At 43.7% G+C, this 15,759-nt stretch overlaps 1 protein-coding gene across 1 annotated transcript in view; it reads right to left on the bottom strand.

The window, feature by feature from the left end:
* Positions 1-15,708, bottom strand: part of Acad11 (acyl-CoA dehydrogenase family member 11) — a 76,308-nt gene extending 60,600 nt beyond the window's left edge. Inside the window, exons 1-5 of the mRNA XM_059268488.1 lie at positions 15,012-15,708; positions 6,497-6,596; positions 4,154-4,279; positions 3,453-3,614; positions 1,349-1,513 (exon numbers count right to left, since the gene is read on the bottom strand). Of these exons, the coding sequence (XP_059124471.1) occupies positions 1,349-1,513; positions 3,453-3,614; positions 4,154-4,279; positions 6,497-6,596; positions 15,012-15,154 (696 nt within the window). The 5' untranslated portion in view covers positions 15,155-15,708. The remainder of the gene's footprint in view (positions 1-1,348; positions 1,514-3,452; positions 3,615-4,153; positions 4,280-6,496; positions 6,597-15,011) is intronic.
* Between the last annotated feature and the right edge of the window lie 51 nt (positions 15,709-15,759).

Below are 15,759 nucleotides of genomic sequence, written 5' to 3'. Positions count from 1 at the left end.
TCAATAAATCAAATCACATACATTAAAGACAGACCAGATTCTGCTGTTTTAAGGTATAAGCTGTTATAATTTTCCAGGGCACAAATTAGCATTGCTCTATTTCCTAAGCTTAAAGTGGGAAGCTGGCAAAGTTAAATTCAGAAATTAGTGCCATTGACAAAAAGTTACACACACACACACACACACACACACACACACACACACTGTACTTCTGATGATTAGACAATGGTTCTCTTTCAAGTGGCACAGGGACCATTTATTCTCAGTATAAACCACACTTTGAAATTTCATCTTTCCTGCTAACAATCTGAGGCATTGCACTCTCTCGTCATGCTGGGCAGTCAGGCAAACACACCATCACCCAGGTAAGTAACACACATTCTAGAGTGGATTGTGCTGCTAAACTTAATGCCCAGTAGATTAGTTATCCTAACTGTATTTTCAAATTAGACTACTTCAGCTTATACCAGCTACCAGGCTATAACCCTACTGTATGATGGGGGCTATGCAACCACACCCAAGCTGGCTTTGCTAGGAAAACTTTACTGACCTGCTGGTAAATGTGCTTACATGTGTTTATAAAATTCAGTTGATGTAGTTCTATTTTTAATTATGCCCATCGTGCTATACATAGTATTTTCTATTTCTATATATACTATTTATATAGTATTTTCTTCCTGCACCCTTTCTAAAGGGGAGAGATAGGAAGTAAGAAGCCCCAGGACATGAGCAATGCAAGTCCTACAAACACTTAACACCAAGAGGATTAGTCAGCTAAGAAAATCCTCCTCTAGGAAGTAAGACTCAGGGAACTATAAATCTTCATTTGTTTGGGTTCTATCCAAAGAAGCACTCTGTGTATTACACAGGGAAAGGTTAGGTTAATCTCATGTAACTCTTGGGTGGAAGCCTCAAGGGGGCTTCTGGGATTCCTCCCTGAGCTTATACTAAACAAATGATAGATTTTCATGTCATGGGACAGAAGAACTCAGAGGAAATGTAAGGGAACTAGAAGAAAGAGCTAGAATATGGGCAAGCTAAGCATTTTAGGTAGTAGACTGAAATCTTTGACAAGAGGGACACATGGCAACTTCCAAGTCCTGTGTATGTGATGACTATGATACTGTTGAAGATCAGGACCAGCCCCCAAGGCAGACAGGGTCCTATGCTATAACATCTGCAGGACTCATCTCCAGAGGCTTTGAGTCAGAGACAGTATGAGCTGTGGGGAGGAACTGACTGATCTAGGCTCCTTGAGCACTCTGGGGGTGGGGTTGGGGGACATCTGTTTCCTTCTGGAGTCTCAGGTCAGGCCTATACAACACATCACAAACACGGCTCACAGTACCTCTTTGGGGTGGAAAACTATGTTATCCAGCTTGAAGTCTCCGTGAATCAGGCTCTCCTCATTGTCATTATGTGGCAAGTTCTTCATTAGCCACTTGGAGAGCTGGTCCATGGCAGGGATGTCCTGGTGGGCTGCCGCCTGGTACTGCTTTGTCCAGGTGGATACCTGATGGTATAAATGAGAAAGTGATAGACGGGAAAAGAGAATGTGGGAGTCGGGGATCCTCAAACAAATCCATCTGTGCCAAAGTCCATTTGACTCCTAAACGCCTAACAGAACATTCCCCAAGTGAAACTCCTGGAAGCCTGAAACGCTCCCGCCTAAAACCCTGAACATTTAAGTTCCTTTCCCAGCTAGCTCCAGTTTCCTACCCAGGCTTCTATCAGACAAGAGTATAAATCCCTGTGGAGGTGTCAAGAATGGTCTTCACACAGTGACTACTTCATGGAAGAAAGAAATGCATACGAACAACACACAGAGACAGACAGACAGACACACAGACAGACACAGACACACAGACAGACACAGACACACAGACACAGACACACAGACAGACAGACAGACACAGACACACACACACACACACAATTTCTCCCTGAAAAGGGGATGATGAAGGCTAGACAGAGCTTTTCCCATGTAACATCCTTTCCTACGCCCACCGAGTATTTTCAATGTGCCAGTAGAGGAGACCAGACTTTGTATTGCTCAGAGACTGAAAAGCAAACAAAATCCACCTGTTCTCAGAGTCCTCAAACAAATGAAACCACATTATTCGGCTGTTCATCTCTCTCCATTGTCCAACGCACATCTGCTCAGTTTAGCACAACAGAGCAAAGGTCTTCAACTTTGGGGTCTCACTGACTGAGGCTTGTCTAAGTATTTACCTGTCTATTATTAGGTCAGTAAAAATTTCAATTCCTCGTCTGCAAAATGAGGATAATCCCTATGTCTTGTGGGGTTTGCAGAAATTTAAAAAAGAGAATGTCTACAGCTCACTTAGCACCCAACACAGCACACAGTGAATATTCTCTCCGACTCTTCCCACCCCCCTCAAAGGATATACATAATGGAATGCAACCCACACACGCCGGCTCTCACTTGTATTTGATTGCAAGAATCACCATCTTTTCTTAACACTCTATATTATTTCTTTTCAAATAAGTTTTCCCCATCCAGGCAAAGGCATGCCAATCCCCATGCCCTGGACATACGGTTCTTGTGACGAACAGTGAACAATTTACTAATAGGTAATAAACTCAGGGAAATAGACCATTTCTCAGCTTCATGTATATGAGACTCATAAATGGGTTTCTCAAAAATGACCATAAGTTTCTTTAGGGCAAGAATCTATTTCTGCTTTCTTGATATTCAAAAAAAAAGTATTCCACAAGTATTAAATGCATGAAAGCTCAATAGATACTTGCTTTGCACAACTCAGAGAGGCAAAACCGAGTAGAAAATCCATTGGCAAACCAAGTGAGAGCTGAAACAGAAGGTTTTACTGAACAGAAGTTATCCAAAAAATAAAATCAGGGCTGGGGAGACGGCTCAGCCAGTGGAGGGCTTGCTGGGCAAGCAGAAGGACCTGAGCAGGATCACCAGAATCTACATGAAGAGAAAATAAAGGAAGGGAGGGAGACAAAGCCAGCCAGGTGTGGTGGGCATGCTTGGAACTCTAGCACTGAGGAGGAGACAGGAGGCCCCCTGAAGCTCACTGGCCAGCCAGACTAACCAGGAAGCTGCAGGTCAACCAACGAGAGGCCCTGTCTTAAAACATAAGGTGGGTGGCTCCTGAGTATGACACTCCCCATCCATGTGCACATACTTACATGTATATCTGTATCCACATGTGCAACCACTCAAAACACAATCACACACACACTAACAACATTATTTCATGCTAAAAATATATCTGGATATATATATATATATATATATATATATATATATATATATATATATATATATATATATATATCTCCAAGGATGATGTTAAAATGGCAAAACTTCAGAGAGCCACACAATAACAGGGTGTGCTTGGACTAGTTACTTCTGGTGCATCGTTTCTGGGAGCCTGAAGTATGTTTTAATGTAGACCGCTTACCTGTCTTTTGCAGTAGCCGACTCCAGTGCCATAGCCGTCCAGCTGCAGTGACTTGACATTCAGTGAATGTAGCCACGCCAAGGTTTCTATCACAGACACATATATAGCTGCGCGTTCTGCTGGGCTAACTCCGGGAAGTGAAAAATCACGAAAGATGCGACCCTATCAAAGGGATCACAATGGTTGGTTTAAACAGCTGACACACAAAACATACACTTTATAGAGTATGTTAGGCATAGCTTTATTTGTGAAACATGTGAGAGGCTACATACAAAGGCAAAATACAAGGACATGCCAGGATGAACCTGAAGGCTTTAAACTGCTTAATCACATCTCTAAATTACAAACTATTTGAATTTACTCTCAATGGTTTGCTCTTTCTCTGTGGAAGAGCCTCCCCGGCCCCACACATCCCCACCTTCCTGTTTGGTTACTGCCATTGTAGGTAGCTCTTCACTGACACCTAGCGGAGTGTTTAAGAACAAGTGTTTGCGACCCACTTACTAAATTTGCTCCTAGTCCATTTTACTCCTCCCTCATTGTGTGTACTTGAAACAAAAATTGTAAGCCCTTAGAAAGGAACTGTATTAAAATGCTGAATAAACAACATTAGCTATGACTATAATAACATTCAACTAATATAAGCCATAATTAACTCCATAATTAAAAAAAAAGCAACAACTGAGTAAGACTTAACTTACCCGCACATGCTCCATCACGTAAAATTCCGTCCCGATGACAGAAGCATCGTTGCAGTACATCAGAGGCTTGGGGACAGGGAATCCAACGGAGAACAAGGCTTTCTGGACTCTGAATTCTCTATCAATCTAGATGGGATTATTAAAAAACAGAAACATAGAAATTTTATAACTGCATGTGAGCTAATCTCAACTAAGGCTATCGGGTACAAAACTGTGTCAATAAATAACCCAGAGCTGACAGTAACCATTCCCTTAGTGGGAGGCCTGCTCAATCATTACAGTCACAAAGTGGGGCAGCTCCAAAGCATGCAAATTTAACTGGGTGAAAGGACAGGCATTTGCATGGGGCTTAATAGTGGCTCTTGTAGCATCCCTCTGTTCTCAGCAATCCCCTGCTTGCTGGCTTGACATCTCCCTTCACACTTCTCAAGGGGCTCAGGAGGGATTTCCTCTAGTCAGATACAGGAGCTGGGCAAGGTGGGTGGCGGCTGTGGGAAGGAAAAGCCAACCATCTCTGTTGGACATCAAAGGAGAAGCATGCTTCTAAGGAGGGGGCATGACGACCCTTACAGGTAGGGTCTGTTGTGGAGATCCAGATAACTATGCGGGAACCAGGCAGCTAGAGCAAATTGGTATTAAAGCTGGAGCCCATGCGAAGACAAGAGGAAAAGTGACATCCTTGGCCAGAACACACATGCAGGCCCAGAAAGGACCCAAGAGTGTGGCTTATAGCAGAGCTGTGATACACGGGAGCAAGGATGATTCATGCTCTTGGACAGTGCCTTGCTCCACAGGCAAGGGTCACTGACCAGTTCTGAGGAGCGAAAACCATCTAGCTCACCTTGATATCAAGAGTAATGCAGCCATGGAGCAGGGGCTAACTAAACCCAAGGTGAGAACAGCCAACAGTACCGATGGCTATTGAAAGAGTCGTGTGTAACCGCCCTGGTGCCAGGGAATGGGGGAGGGGGTAAGGAGCTGGGGACAAAAGAGTTAGGGAATTACAAGCTGGACAGCAAAGCAGGGGCACTGCTTTTCAAAACACAGACAGACATGGGGAATGCTGAGGAAGTGAAGACAAGGTATTCTACATCCGTGGAGCCGTGCTTAGGCTGAGAGCATGCTGTGTTCTGCTGTGGTCTGCTGGAATACAGTCAAGAAGAAAATCAAAGAAGACTGCTACCGAGGTATAAACTTCTAGTCAGGGTGAGGTTTTCCTTCAGGCATGCCATGTAACAAAAGGTACCCAACTTTTTTTTTTTTTTTTTAAGTATCCACGTTATTTCATGTTTTCAGGAATATGGCGAAGCTAAGAAAGTCAGAATCTGTGTTCTCTTATTACTATGATAGTAAATCCACTCCACAATGATCTTTCCCAGTGAATGACTAGAAAGTACAAGATGTCCGGGTGGTGGTGGCACATGCCTTTAATCCTAGCACTTGGGAGGCAAAGGTAGGGGATCTCTGTGACTTCGAGGCTAGCCTGGTCTACAGAGTGAGTTCCAGGACAGCCAGGGCTATACAGAGAAACCCTGTCTCAAAAACAAAAAACCAAACTAACAAAAGTACATGACTACAGTAACATCTACACACGCAGAGTACTTAGTTACTATAGTAACATCTACACACTCAGAGTACTTAGTTACTACAGTAACATCTACACACTCAGAGTACTTAGAACGTTCTCCTGAACTTGGATCTATGTCCTTTCCTGTTCTCTAACTATCCCAAGATAATGCCTGTTTTTGCAAACAGGAAAATTTAGTTTAGAAATTGACAAATCATGTTTGTATGTATTTATAAGGCATAGCATGATAACTTGGTTTATGTATATATTAGGTAGTGAAAAATTCTAAAATAATTAGAAAACTTAATTTGTAAGAAACATTTTTTATAATTCTCCATGATTAGTCTAAAACTTAAAGCCTACTATACAATGATTACTCATGTCTTTTTTTTAGCCACTGAATGATTAGAAGATCATTGTCCAAAGCAAATAGATTAAAATAACTCAGCAGGTAGAGACTGTCATTGCAGACACCCTTGGTATAGGGGGGAAAAGATCATCTAGAAGTGAGTAGTGATGAACACACCCACACGGAGGGATGAAGCCCACCAGGAGACCTGGTGCTGTTCAGGATGACAGTTTAAACACAGCTCTAGATTTCATCCCTTTTCGAACAAAAGGGGGTGCAGCTGAAGCGAATATTTAATTAAAAGAGGGGTGCATTTCCACTGGTCAGTAATGGTGAGAAGACTTTCAAATGCAGTTTGAATGGTCTTTGTGTTTTTCAGAGGCAGTCACTTGTGCTGGAAGAACTGCTCGCTGTGTGCTGTGCATACCTTATGTGCTTTGGGAAGAAGGGAGCCCGGAGGTTTCTTCCTGAGAACATAGGCTTGAGATCCTTTCTGGAGGAAAAAGGTTGGATTCGATTGTCCTGATCTAGAGAAAAAGGTTTTTAAAAGGTCAGTTATAAACATGTCTCCTTCCTCCTGAAATCCCACTGGAATGTCAGAAAAGACGAGAAACAAAAATAAATGGATCTCAGAGCTGGGTTAACCACAGGGGTGCCCCCAGCAGCTCATGGAGGACACCGTGGTGATACTAAATAGAGGGCAGCCTGCTGGCAGCTGAGGACCCTACAAACACAACAGAAGAAATGCCTCTCCAATCCTAACAGAGACGAAAGTAAGTAAACCAATGCAGAAGCCCCCTGCACTGGGGGACTATTTCCAACTCAACACAGCACTGGCTAAATCTCCTCCACTCCACCCAGCGATGGGAAAACACTGATGACCTCAGCATACAAACCACTGAGCTAATAGCAATGACCATTAAGAACTTGAACAAGATACTAAAGAAATTGCTGAAGACTGAATCCTTCTGTTTAGGTGGGCAGTTAGGGATGGGTTATTTTGATAAGATCCTGGTTGTCCATTAATATCACAAGACCCTAATATGCTATGCTTAGCCTCTTTGAAGCAAATAAGTAAGTAGTACATATAGACAGGAGAGAATCATGAATTTCTTTAGAGTCCTTGCAGTAACCCATCAGAAATGGAGGGTTTGTTCTGTCTCCTGTACCCCTGCAGGGACAGGTTAGGTGCAAGGGGGGGAATGTGTGGGTCCTACCCTGGTTGAGAAGCCTGTCACAGTCCACCCACGCCAATAAAACAAAACACCACACACTAGGTAGTTTAGAAACTGCCAACACTCACTTCTCATGGTTCTACAGTCTGAGAGGCCTGAGACCAAAGGGCCAGCTATTTTACATTAATGGTGCCTCACATTATATCCCCACACAGAAAGGGGCAAGGCAGATCTCAGGGTGGGGAGTGGAAGCCAGGCAAGGGCACGGTGCTAGTGGGTAGCTAAGTAAGTTACTTAGTGGGTGGCTTCAGCCTGACCCATGGATGCAATGTGGGGACTGGACATGAGAAGAACTCTGTAGAGTTCTCCACCTGAGAGTCATCTTCTCTGAAGCACGTAAGATGCAGATGTTATCCTCCTGAAACGGGCCAAGTGCCATCTTGGATGCAACAACATTCAGGCCAAAGGAGGATCTGAGAGTCCGGGGACAGTTCCTCAAAAGAGTGACAAGAGGCAGGTGATGATTCAGTGGGTAAAGGTGTAGGGTAAAAGGGCCAGCCAAAGGAACACCTCTGACCTTGAAACAAGAACCAGAGAAAGAAATATGACCTGGCCCTGAAACCAGAGCCCCAAGGTTAAAAAGGGCCAGTGAAAGAAAGACACATTGGCTCTGAAACCAGAGCCAAAGAAACACTCTGTCTCTGACCAACTGAGTATGAAAGCAACCAATCGCTGAGCACAAAACTAATCCCTAAGCATGAAATCCAGCCAGTCTCTGAGTTTGTCCAAGCTCAAGGATTGAAATCCAACCAATTCCCACCCTGAAAATCTTCACCCTGGAAAAACTCCAGCCCTAAGAAGCCCTATATAAGCTCTGTACCTGTTCAGTTGGCAGAGGCAGACACTCTCTGGATTTCTCCCTCCCAATAAATCCCTCGAGTGAGTTTTGGGTGAAGATCTTCTTTAGCCATAGGGTCAGAGAAGTAACAACTTTGACTGGAGCAGGAGAAAACTGCTATATTTCTGCAGGATTTCCTCCTTAGTAGAGTGAAGCAGAGAAGTAACAACTTTTGCCGGAGCAGAGAAGCAATGGACATCTTTGAGAGGAAACTCTTTTAGCAGAGTTGAGCTGTAATGGCTCTCTCAGAGAGAAGCAGGATTGCTACATTCCTTAGGGGAACCATCTCCCACTGGAACACAGCTATAGGTATAGCCTGGCTTCCAACAGCCAGGATACCTTTCTTTTCAGGGATGTAGGTATAGCTTGGCTTCCGACAGCCAGGATACCTTTCTCTTCAGGGATGTAGGTATAGCCTGGCTTCCGACAGCCAGGATACCTTTCCCTCTACAGCTACAGGAATAGCCTGGCTTCCAGAGTTCCATTCCTGGGACCCACGTAGTAAGAGAACAGAACCAACTCTGCAAGTTGGTTCTTGATTTCTGACCTCTATGTGTACACAGCATTATATTGTACACATGCACACACAATAAAAAGTAATAATTTTAGGAGTGATGAGTGCTGGCCACTGGAGACCTGGCAAAGCTGGGTGTGTCTAGAAACAAGTACACCTGGGAAAGCATCGGCATCTACTGAAGTAAATCTACTTTTCAAATTCATGATCACAAACCTCGACATGAGCCCCACATGGCAGTCGTATTTCCTCAGCTCATTAACTTCACTGCTCTTTTCCTCTGAAACCTCTGACCACTCTTTTCCATGTTCTTTTGCCGCAATCACCCCATGTTATATTTGAACAAGAAAACCAAAGCAACCAGATGTGAACTTGCACAAGCTCCCACCACTTAGCTGTAGCAGGACCTTCTGTACCTGCACACCGGAGTGCCTTCCAACAGCAGCAGAAAACATTCCACCCTACTTATGGACAGCCCCATCTTTTGTGAGTCGGATTCCAGACCATTCTTGTCTTCTCAAGGTCTTTGCTCTAGAATCTTCTCTTGCACAATTTTTTTTTTTCGAGACAGGGTTTCTCTGTGTAGCTTTGCACCTTTCCTGGATCTCACTCTGTAGCCCAGGCTGGCCTCGAACTCACAGAGATCCACCTGCCTCTGCCTCCCCGAGTGCTGGAATTAAAGGCGTGCACCACCATTGCCCGGGCTTTTGCATAAATTCTTAATCACTGGTTAGTGGGTTGTCCCTGAAGCCTTTTCCTAGCTCTCCTGTGTTCCCCTCCACTGCAACTGTCTTCCTCAAAGTCTGTCTTGGACCCACTTCAGTCAAGCTTTTGTCCCCATCTTTCCACTAATGCTGCCTTTTCAAGGTCACTAGCACAAACTACGACACTCTTCTACGCCCGGCCACTCCTCAAACTCCTTCATAGCCTCCTTTTAACTCTTCAACTTCTTACTACTGGGGTGCTGGGGCTGGATCAGCAAACTTCCATTTTATTTTTCTAGGTAAGCCTTTCTACCTCGTGGCTTCCAATGCCTTCTTTGTCAACTGCTACGTCTAGACCAGGTCTCTGCCCTGAAACTATATCCAGCAGGTTACTCTAATACATTCACTTAAGTGTCTAAGAACTATCCTGAAACTCACAGTCTTTCTGTATTGGTATCATCTATCATCACTATGCCAAAATGACTACTGGAAGCAATTTAGGGGAGATAGAAAGCCACTTTTTCTGGGCTCCTGGTTTCAGGGTATATGGTCTATCTCATGGGGAAGCATGTCACAGTGGCTCAGTCTATGGTGGCAAGAGATTGCAGCAGTTGCTTCAGCGAATCAGGAAGCAGAGAGCTCCAGCTGGCATCAGAAGCACACATGACCTTCAAAGTCTGTCTCCCCCACAACCTCCCGAAACCCCACAACCCACTTCTATGAGCTAAGCCACATGTCCCAAAGGTTCTGTTGTCAGTGGTCTGGGTGTTTCCAGGTTTGGGATGTCTTATCCAAAGAACTGAAAAAGCACACATCAATGTCAAGGCACAAGAAGTTCTATATAGATAATGTAGGGTCTAATACAAGGAAACATCAGGATACTTGAGCAAGGGTGCCCCAAAGCAGTAGTTATTGTTTGGGGATTTCTTTTGTGGGGTCCAGGAGGAGAAAGAGTTGGTTGCTAAGGGGCATACTGTGGACGGCTCTCTGCTTTGATTGACAGGCTTGGGTTATTTAAGTCTTTATTGTGAATGTCCTTTCCTATGACGAACCTGATTTTACTAATACACATGCCTAATCAAGCATAGGCATAAGATGGTAATACAAGTTTTCCCTAAAAGTTTACTCAGAGGACACAGTTTGCCTTACTATTTATACCCCCCAAACTAATCCAGACCAGGTTGACCTTTTGCATCTAATTCCAGAATATTTTCCATCTGTTCCAAGATACACGTTGAATGGACACCAAGCAAAAAAAATGCCAGTCACCCAAGGGTTGCCAAGGCAGGAGTGACCTACTGCTTGCACCGCAGCTTGATTCAGGTAGGGGTCCCAGGTGCTAAGTGATTCAGGTAGGGGTCCCAGGTGCTAAGTGATTCAGGTAGGGGTCCCAGGTGCTAAGTGTTTTATTAGAAAGGTAGCACTCCAAGTGGGGTGCCAAGAGGTTACACTTTGCCTACATTTGCCTGCCTCAGCCCCACCAACTACTGAAGCAGTTCTGGCAGCCAGGGACAGAGAGCTCAAAGGCCTAAGCCTGCAGGGACATTTCCCATCAAACCATGACACCCTCTACGGTCACCTCTACTTTAGTTCATGATAACCCCATGCTTAGGTACCATGGCAAAAGCAGAACAGCCCCATCTCTCCCGTTCCTAGCCCACGTCTAATCAATCGTTCTTTCAAATCTACCCACACTGACATCTCCTCTCACCTATTTGACCCCACCACACTGGTCTGTGCCACAAATGTCTCTGCTGGAACTCCGTGACATACTGGATTTGTTTTCACCTTTGCCCTCTTCAGTCAACTCTCAACACAGCAAGCAGAGTTTCTGTTAAAAACAACAGAGATGACGAACTATTTCCTCCTCTCCTCGGAAATCTCTAATCTTTCCCACTTCCACTCAAAGCAAAGGGCAAAATCCTTATGACTATCGGCAGGGCTCCTGTTGCCCCACTTAGGGTACTGAGCCCACACTGCTCGGGATTTCTCAGCCTATGACGCACACTCCCCATCCCTGGCCTTTGCCTCAGTGGTCCTCCGTGTCTGGAAAGCTTCCGTGGTCTCATCCTCAACCTCTTCTAGTCTTTGTTGACTGCTACCTTCTCAATGCAGCCTGCCTGCCTTGTCCTCAGCACTTTCTGCCCCCCCATACCACACATAAACCTGCAAATAATACCTAGAAATCCTGTTTGTTATTGTCTGTCTGCTTCACGTAGAGTGGAGAATGCAGAAGACCAACCCCAGTGCCGGGCACATGTTAGGCATGAGGCTACAAGACGGAAGTTTTATTGTATCAAGCTACATTTACATTGTTGTTTAATGATATTTTATATTCCCAAAGTGACTTAATATTTGAAAGTTAAATTTTTTGCATAACTAAAAAGAATGTTTACAAAATCTAGAAGGCACAGAATAACTATAGTAAACAAAAGCCATATTATTTTTTGTTGTTGTTGTTTTGAGACAAGGTTTCTCTGTGTAGCTTTGGAGCCTGTCCTGGAACTTGCTCTGTAGACCAGGCTGGCCTTGAACTTACAGAGATTCACCTGGAATTAAAGGCATGTGCCATCACTACCTGGAGACAAACGCCATATTCTATCTTGAAGAAATTGCCTTATCTCTGAATAACTGTTTTGCATTTCATACTTACTGTTCTCTTGAGGTTTATCTCCTTAAGCAACATGCTCTATATCTGTCCATTGTTTTATATGTGTTATGTACAGTTGTGGTTGAATCTTTTTCACTGGTGTATAGTAGTCCACTATGTAAATGAGTAATTTATTCTTTCATTTTACTACTAATAAATATTATTGTGCTTTAGAGTTTTTCTACTACAAGCAACACAATGAATGTTCTGAGATTGATTTCCTGATATTCTGGCATAAAATTTTCTTGACATTACAGGATAATGTCAAAGGCTGGTCAACAGTAGTTATAGTTACTCATACCTTAATGAGTCTTTAATGTCTCATATCCTAGTCAATGCTGGATATATACATATGTACACACACATATCATGCATATACATGATGTGTGTGAACATGTATACCACCATATGCATAAGGAGGTCAGAGGACAATTTTGTGAAGTTGTTTAAGGGTGACTTTGAACCTCTAATCTTATTGCCTCTGTCTCCAAGTGCTAGGACTACAGGTATCACCACAGACTATTCCTGGTTTATGTGGCACTGGGGATTGACCTGTAGTTTCATGTACACCAGGGGGCACTCTATTTACTGACGGAGACCACAGCCTGAGTGGTCCTTTCCTTACACACAATAACATTTCATAGGTATGATTATTCCACCACAAGTTCGTGAAAGATCTTTTTCCCATGCTCTTCCCACTGCCGCCAAGCTGATGCTAAGTGTCAGCCCTGTCTCGTAAGTTCTATAAACATGTGGGTCTTCTCTGAACTCTAGCTCACTGACATATTTAATTACCTGTGTGCTAATAATATGCCACCTTAATTCAAATTCCCCACTCTGTTTTTCTTTAGGAATGTTTCTGTTAGCCCTTTGGTCTTTCACAGAAAACTTAGAAGTGTTTTTCTCAAATTAGAGAAAAAAAAAATTGGATTTTGATTGACACTGCTTTGAATCTATAGATCAGTTGGAACAAAAAGCAAGTTTACAGTACCGACTTTTCCTGTTCATGTATGTTATTTCTAAATTTCTAACATTCTTTAAAAATTCCTAATAAGGTTTTGTCATGTCCTATACAAAGGTCTTGCACACCTATTATACTGGTCTTTAGGTAATTGGGTTTTTAAAAAATGTTATCAGAGCTTTTTGAATGTCATATTTTGATGGTTGCTAAAGATATACAAATGTATACTTATCTTTTTTTAAATTTTTTTTTTCGAGATAGGATTTCTCTGTGTAGCTTTGCACCTTTCCTGGAACTCATTCTGTAGCCCAGGCTGGCCTCGAACTCACAGAGATCCGTCTGCCTCTGCCTCCCGAGTGCTGGGATTAAAGGTGTGCAACACAACCGCCCAGTGTATATACTTATTTTAATAAACGATTACCATGTAGCTCATTGGCTCGTCAACATATGAACCAGTTAGTTTGTATATGGTATTTGTTGGCTGTTTTTGTCCTGTTAAAAAAGTTTGCATTTATATTGTGAAAACGTGTTTTTTCTTTTTATATTTATTTATTGAGGGGGGCATGTGTGGAGGTCAGAGGACAACTTTCAGGAATCGGTTCTCTCCTTCTATGAGAAGTGGTTTCCAGGGACTGACCCCAGGGCGTCAGGCTTGGCAGCAGGTACCTTTATCTGACCTTTATCAGAAAGCCATCCCACTGGCCCAAAGTTTAAAAAGTTTTTGATATTTTTGTGGCCTAGTATGTTTTAAATTTTTATAATGTTTTCATCTGTCCAGGAAATGAATGTATCTTCTCTGTTGAGTCCGTACTTCCATACATATACACTAAACCAAACTTATATAACATTTCTGGGAAAATAGTTTTTGAGACCAGGGATTGCTACATAGCCCACGCTGGCCTCAAATTCACATTCATCTTTCCTTGGCCTCCAAGTGTTGGGATTAAAGCTATGTAGCACCAGGCTTGGTTTCAGAAGTAATTTTTGTATCATAACTAATTTCATTTATTGAGCATAATTTTGGTGAACATCAACTTAATTCAGAATTATTTTTAAATAACACAGGACCACAGCAGCCTGAAGATATATAACCTTTACCCGAAAGGTTTACCCACCTTTACCCGAAAGGTTTACCCGAAAGCAGGATAGGATGTTCAAATGAGAAGCTGGCCAAATTCCACACGATGTGGACTAACCATTGAACTTTGATCTGTTTACAGCACAAAGCATTAATTTTAGAAGTGTCAACTGTTCTTTATTTCACCTCTATACGATATATTTCAATGTTTAAGCCCTTTCACCTACATAACTTCATTTCCTTATCAAGACTAATGGGAACAGGCAAATGTTACAAGAAAGAAACTTTGGCCTCAGGATTTATGTCACAGTTAAATCCCTAGATTGAAAGACACAGTTTACTGGAACCATATAAAATGGTTTATACTGGAACCATATAAAATGGTTTATACTGGGACCATATAAAAATGAAAAACTATCTACTGCAAAACATCAGATTAAAGTCAGATTCACCTGTCAGTGGGGACAGGAACTCCCAGGGTCACCTCACCCAGTTTAATTCCCTTGTTTCAAAAACTTAGGCCTGACATGGTGCTGAATATGGCTAAGTGGAAAGCTAGCGTCTGAATCTGTGTACTTCAGGTGGTGTCATTAACCTAGACTCAGGCGACTAAGGTCAATTAAACAAAATAGCACCAGCCCTTCAGAAAATGATCTTTAGATTGTAGCAGGAAAGGTCACAGAAGGTTTCTATTTCTCCCAAAGCGTCCAGCTTCATCCATCTCAGTGAGTTAGGCACACGATTTTAGTTCTTAACAAGATTGCATTGCATAATGGACACTGTGCCTCTACTACTGCCCTCTAATTCAGACTAGCCCGGGATTCAAGGACAAGCCACACAGGAAGCGTCCTTGCAGGGAAAGAAATCGTGACTGGACAAATGAGAAACCCACCCAGGGCCAAAGGCAGAAAAGCACCAAGCACAGACTTGCTCCAGGTGGAGGCGAAAGCTATGGTAGATACCTGTATTGGGTAACAGTCAGCACAGCCCGGGGATCTGCCCCAAAGCCAGGCAAGTGCTGATTCAGGTAGGCCTCCAGGCACCTGATGTCCAACTTGTGCTGGGGTAGCACTTCCACGGTGTCACTGGTGACATCCATCTCCATGATTGCCACTGCTGTCACAGGGTACAGAGAAGAGGAAACCGGACAGCGCAGAGGTAGCGCAGCGGAAGGAAAAACACACTAGAGCTTGGAGGCGTGGCCAGGGCGGGGCTTAGCGGAAGCCAATCACGTGAACTCTGGGCGCCGTTGCTAAGCCGTGTGGGCAGCTGACTCTAGTGACTTGGGGTCTGGCGGAGAAATGAAGGAAGCGCTTGCTGTGGGCCCCAACTTATAATTTTCTATCAGCGACAGAGCTGGAGGCCTCGATTTTATAGAAAAACAAGGTCACAAACATCACTCGGACGAGTGAAGACCCAGAGATCGTCCACCCTAGATTCAATGACGCATCAGGCGGAAGGCCCGTTTAGTCCGGCTAAGAAGAGGGTCCGCCAGGACCTTGGGTCACGGAGGAAAAGACCTCGGTGTTCCTCATGGTCTCCTAGAGTAGAAAGACAGAATCGCTGTCGCCCTGATCTGGACACATATGACGCTGGCCCTGCTGCGGCCTGGTTTAGCGGCTCTAGAGAAGAAAGCCAACCGTTAGGAGGAGTGTTTTTGCCGAGGGGAGCCATGACGGCGGCGCACCGGAAGCGGCGCGCCGGAAGAGC

This window comes from Peromyscus eremicus, chromosome 7 (assembly GCF_949786415.1).
Source record: "Peromyscus eremicus chromosome 7, PerEre_H2_v1, whole genome shotgun sequence".
Classification (NCBI taxonomy): domain Eukaryota; kingdom Metazoa; phylum Chordata; class Mammalia; order Rodentia; family Cricetidae; genus Peromyscus; species Peromyscus eremicus.
This window is presented reverse-complemented; position numbering and strand designations above follow the sequence as displayed.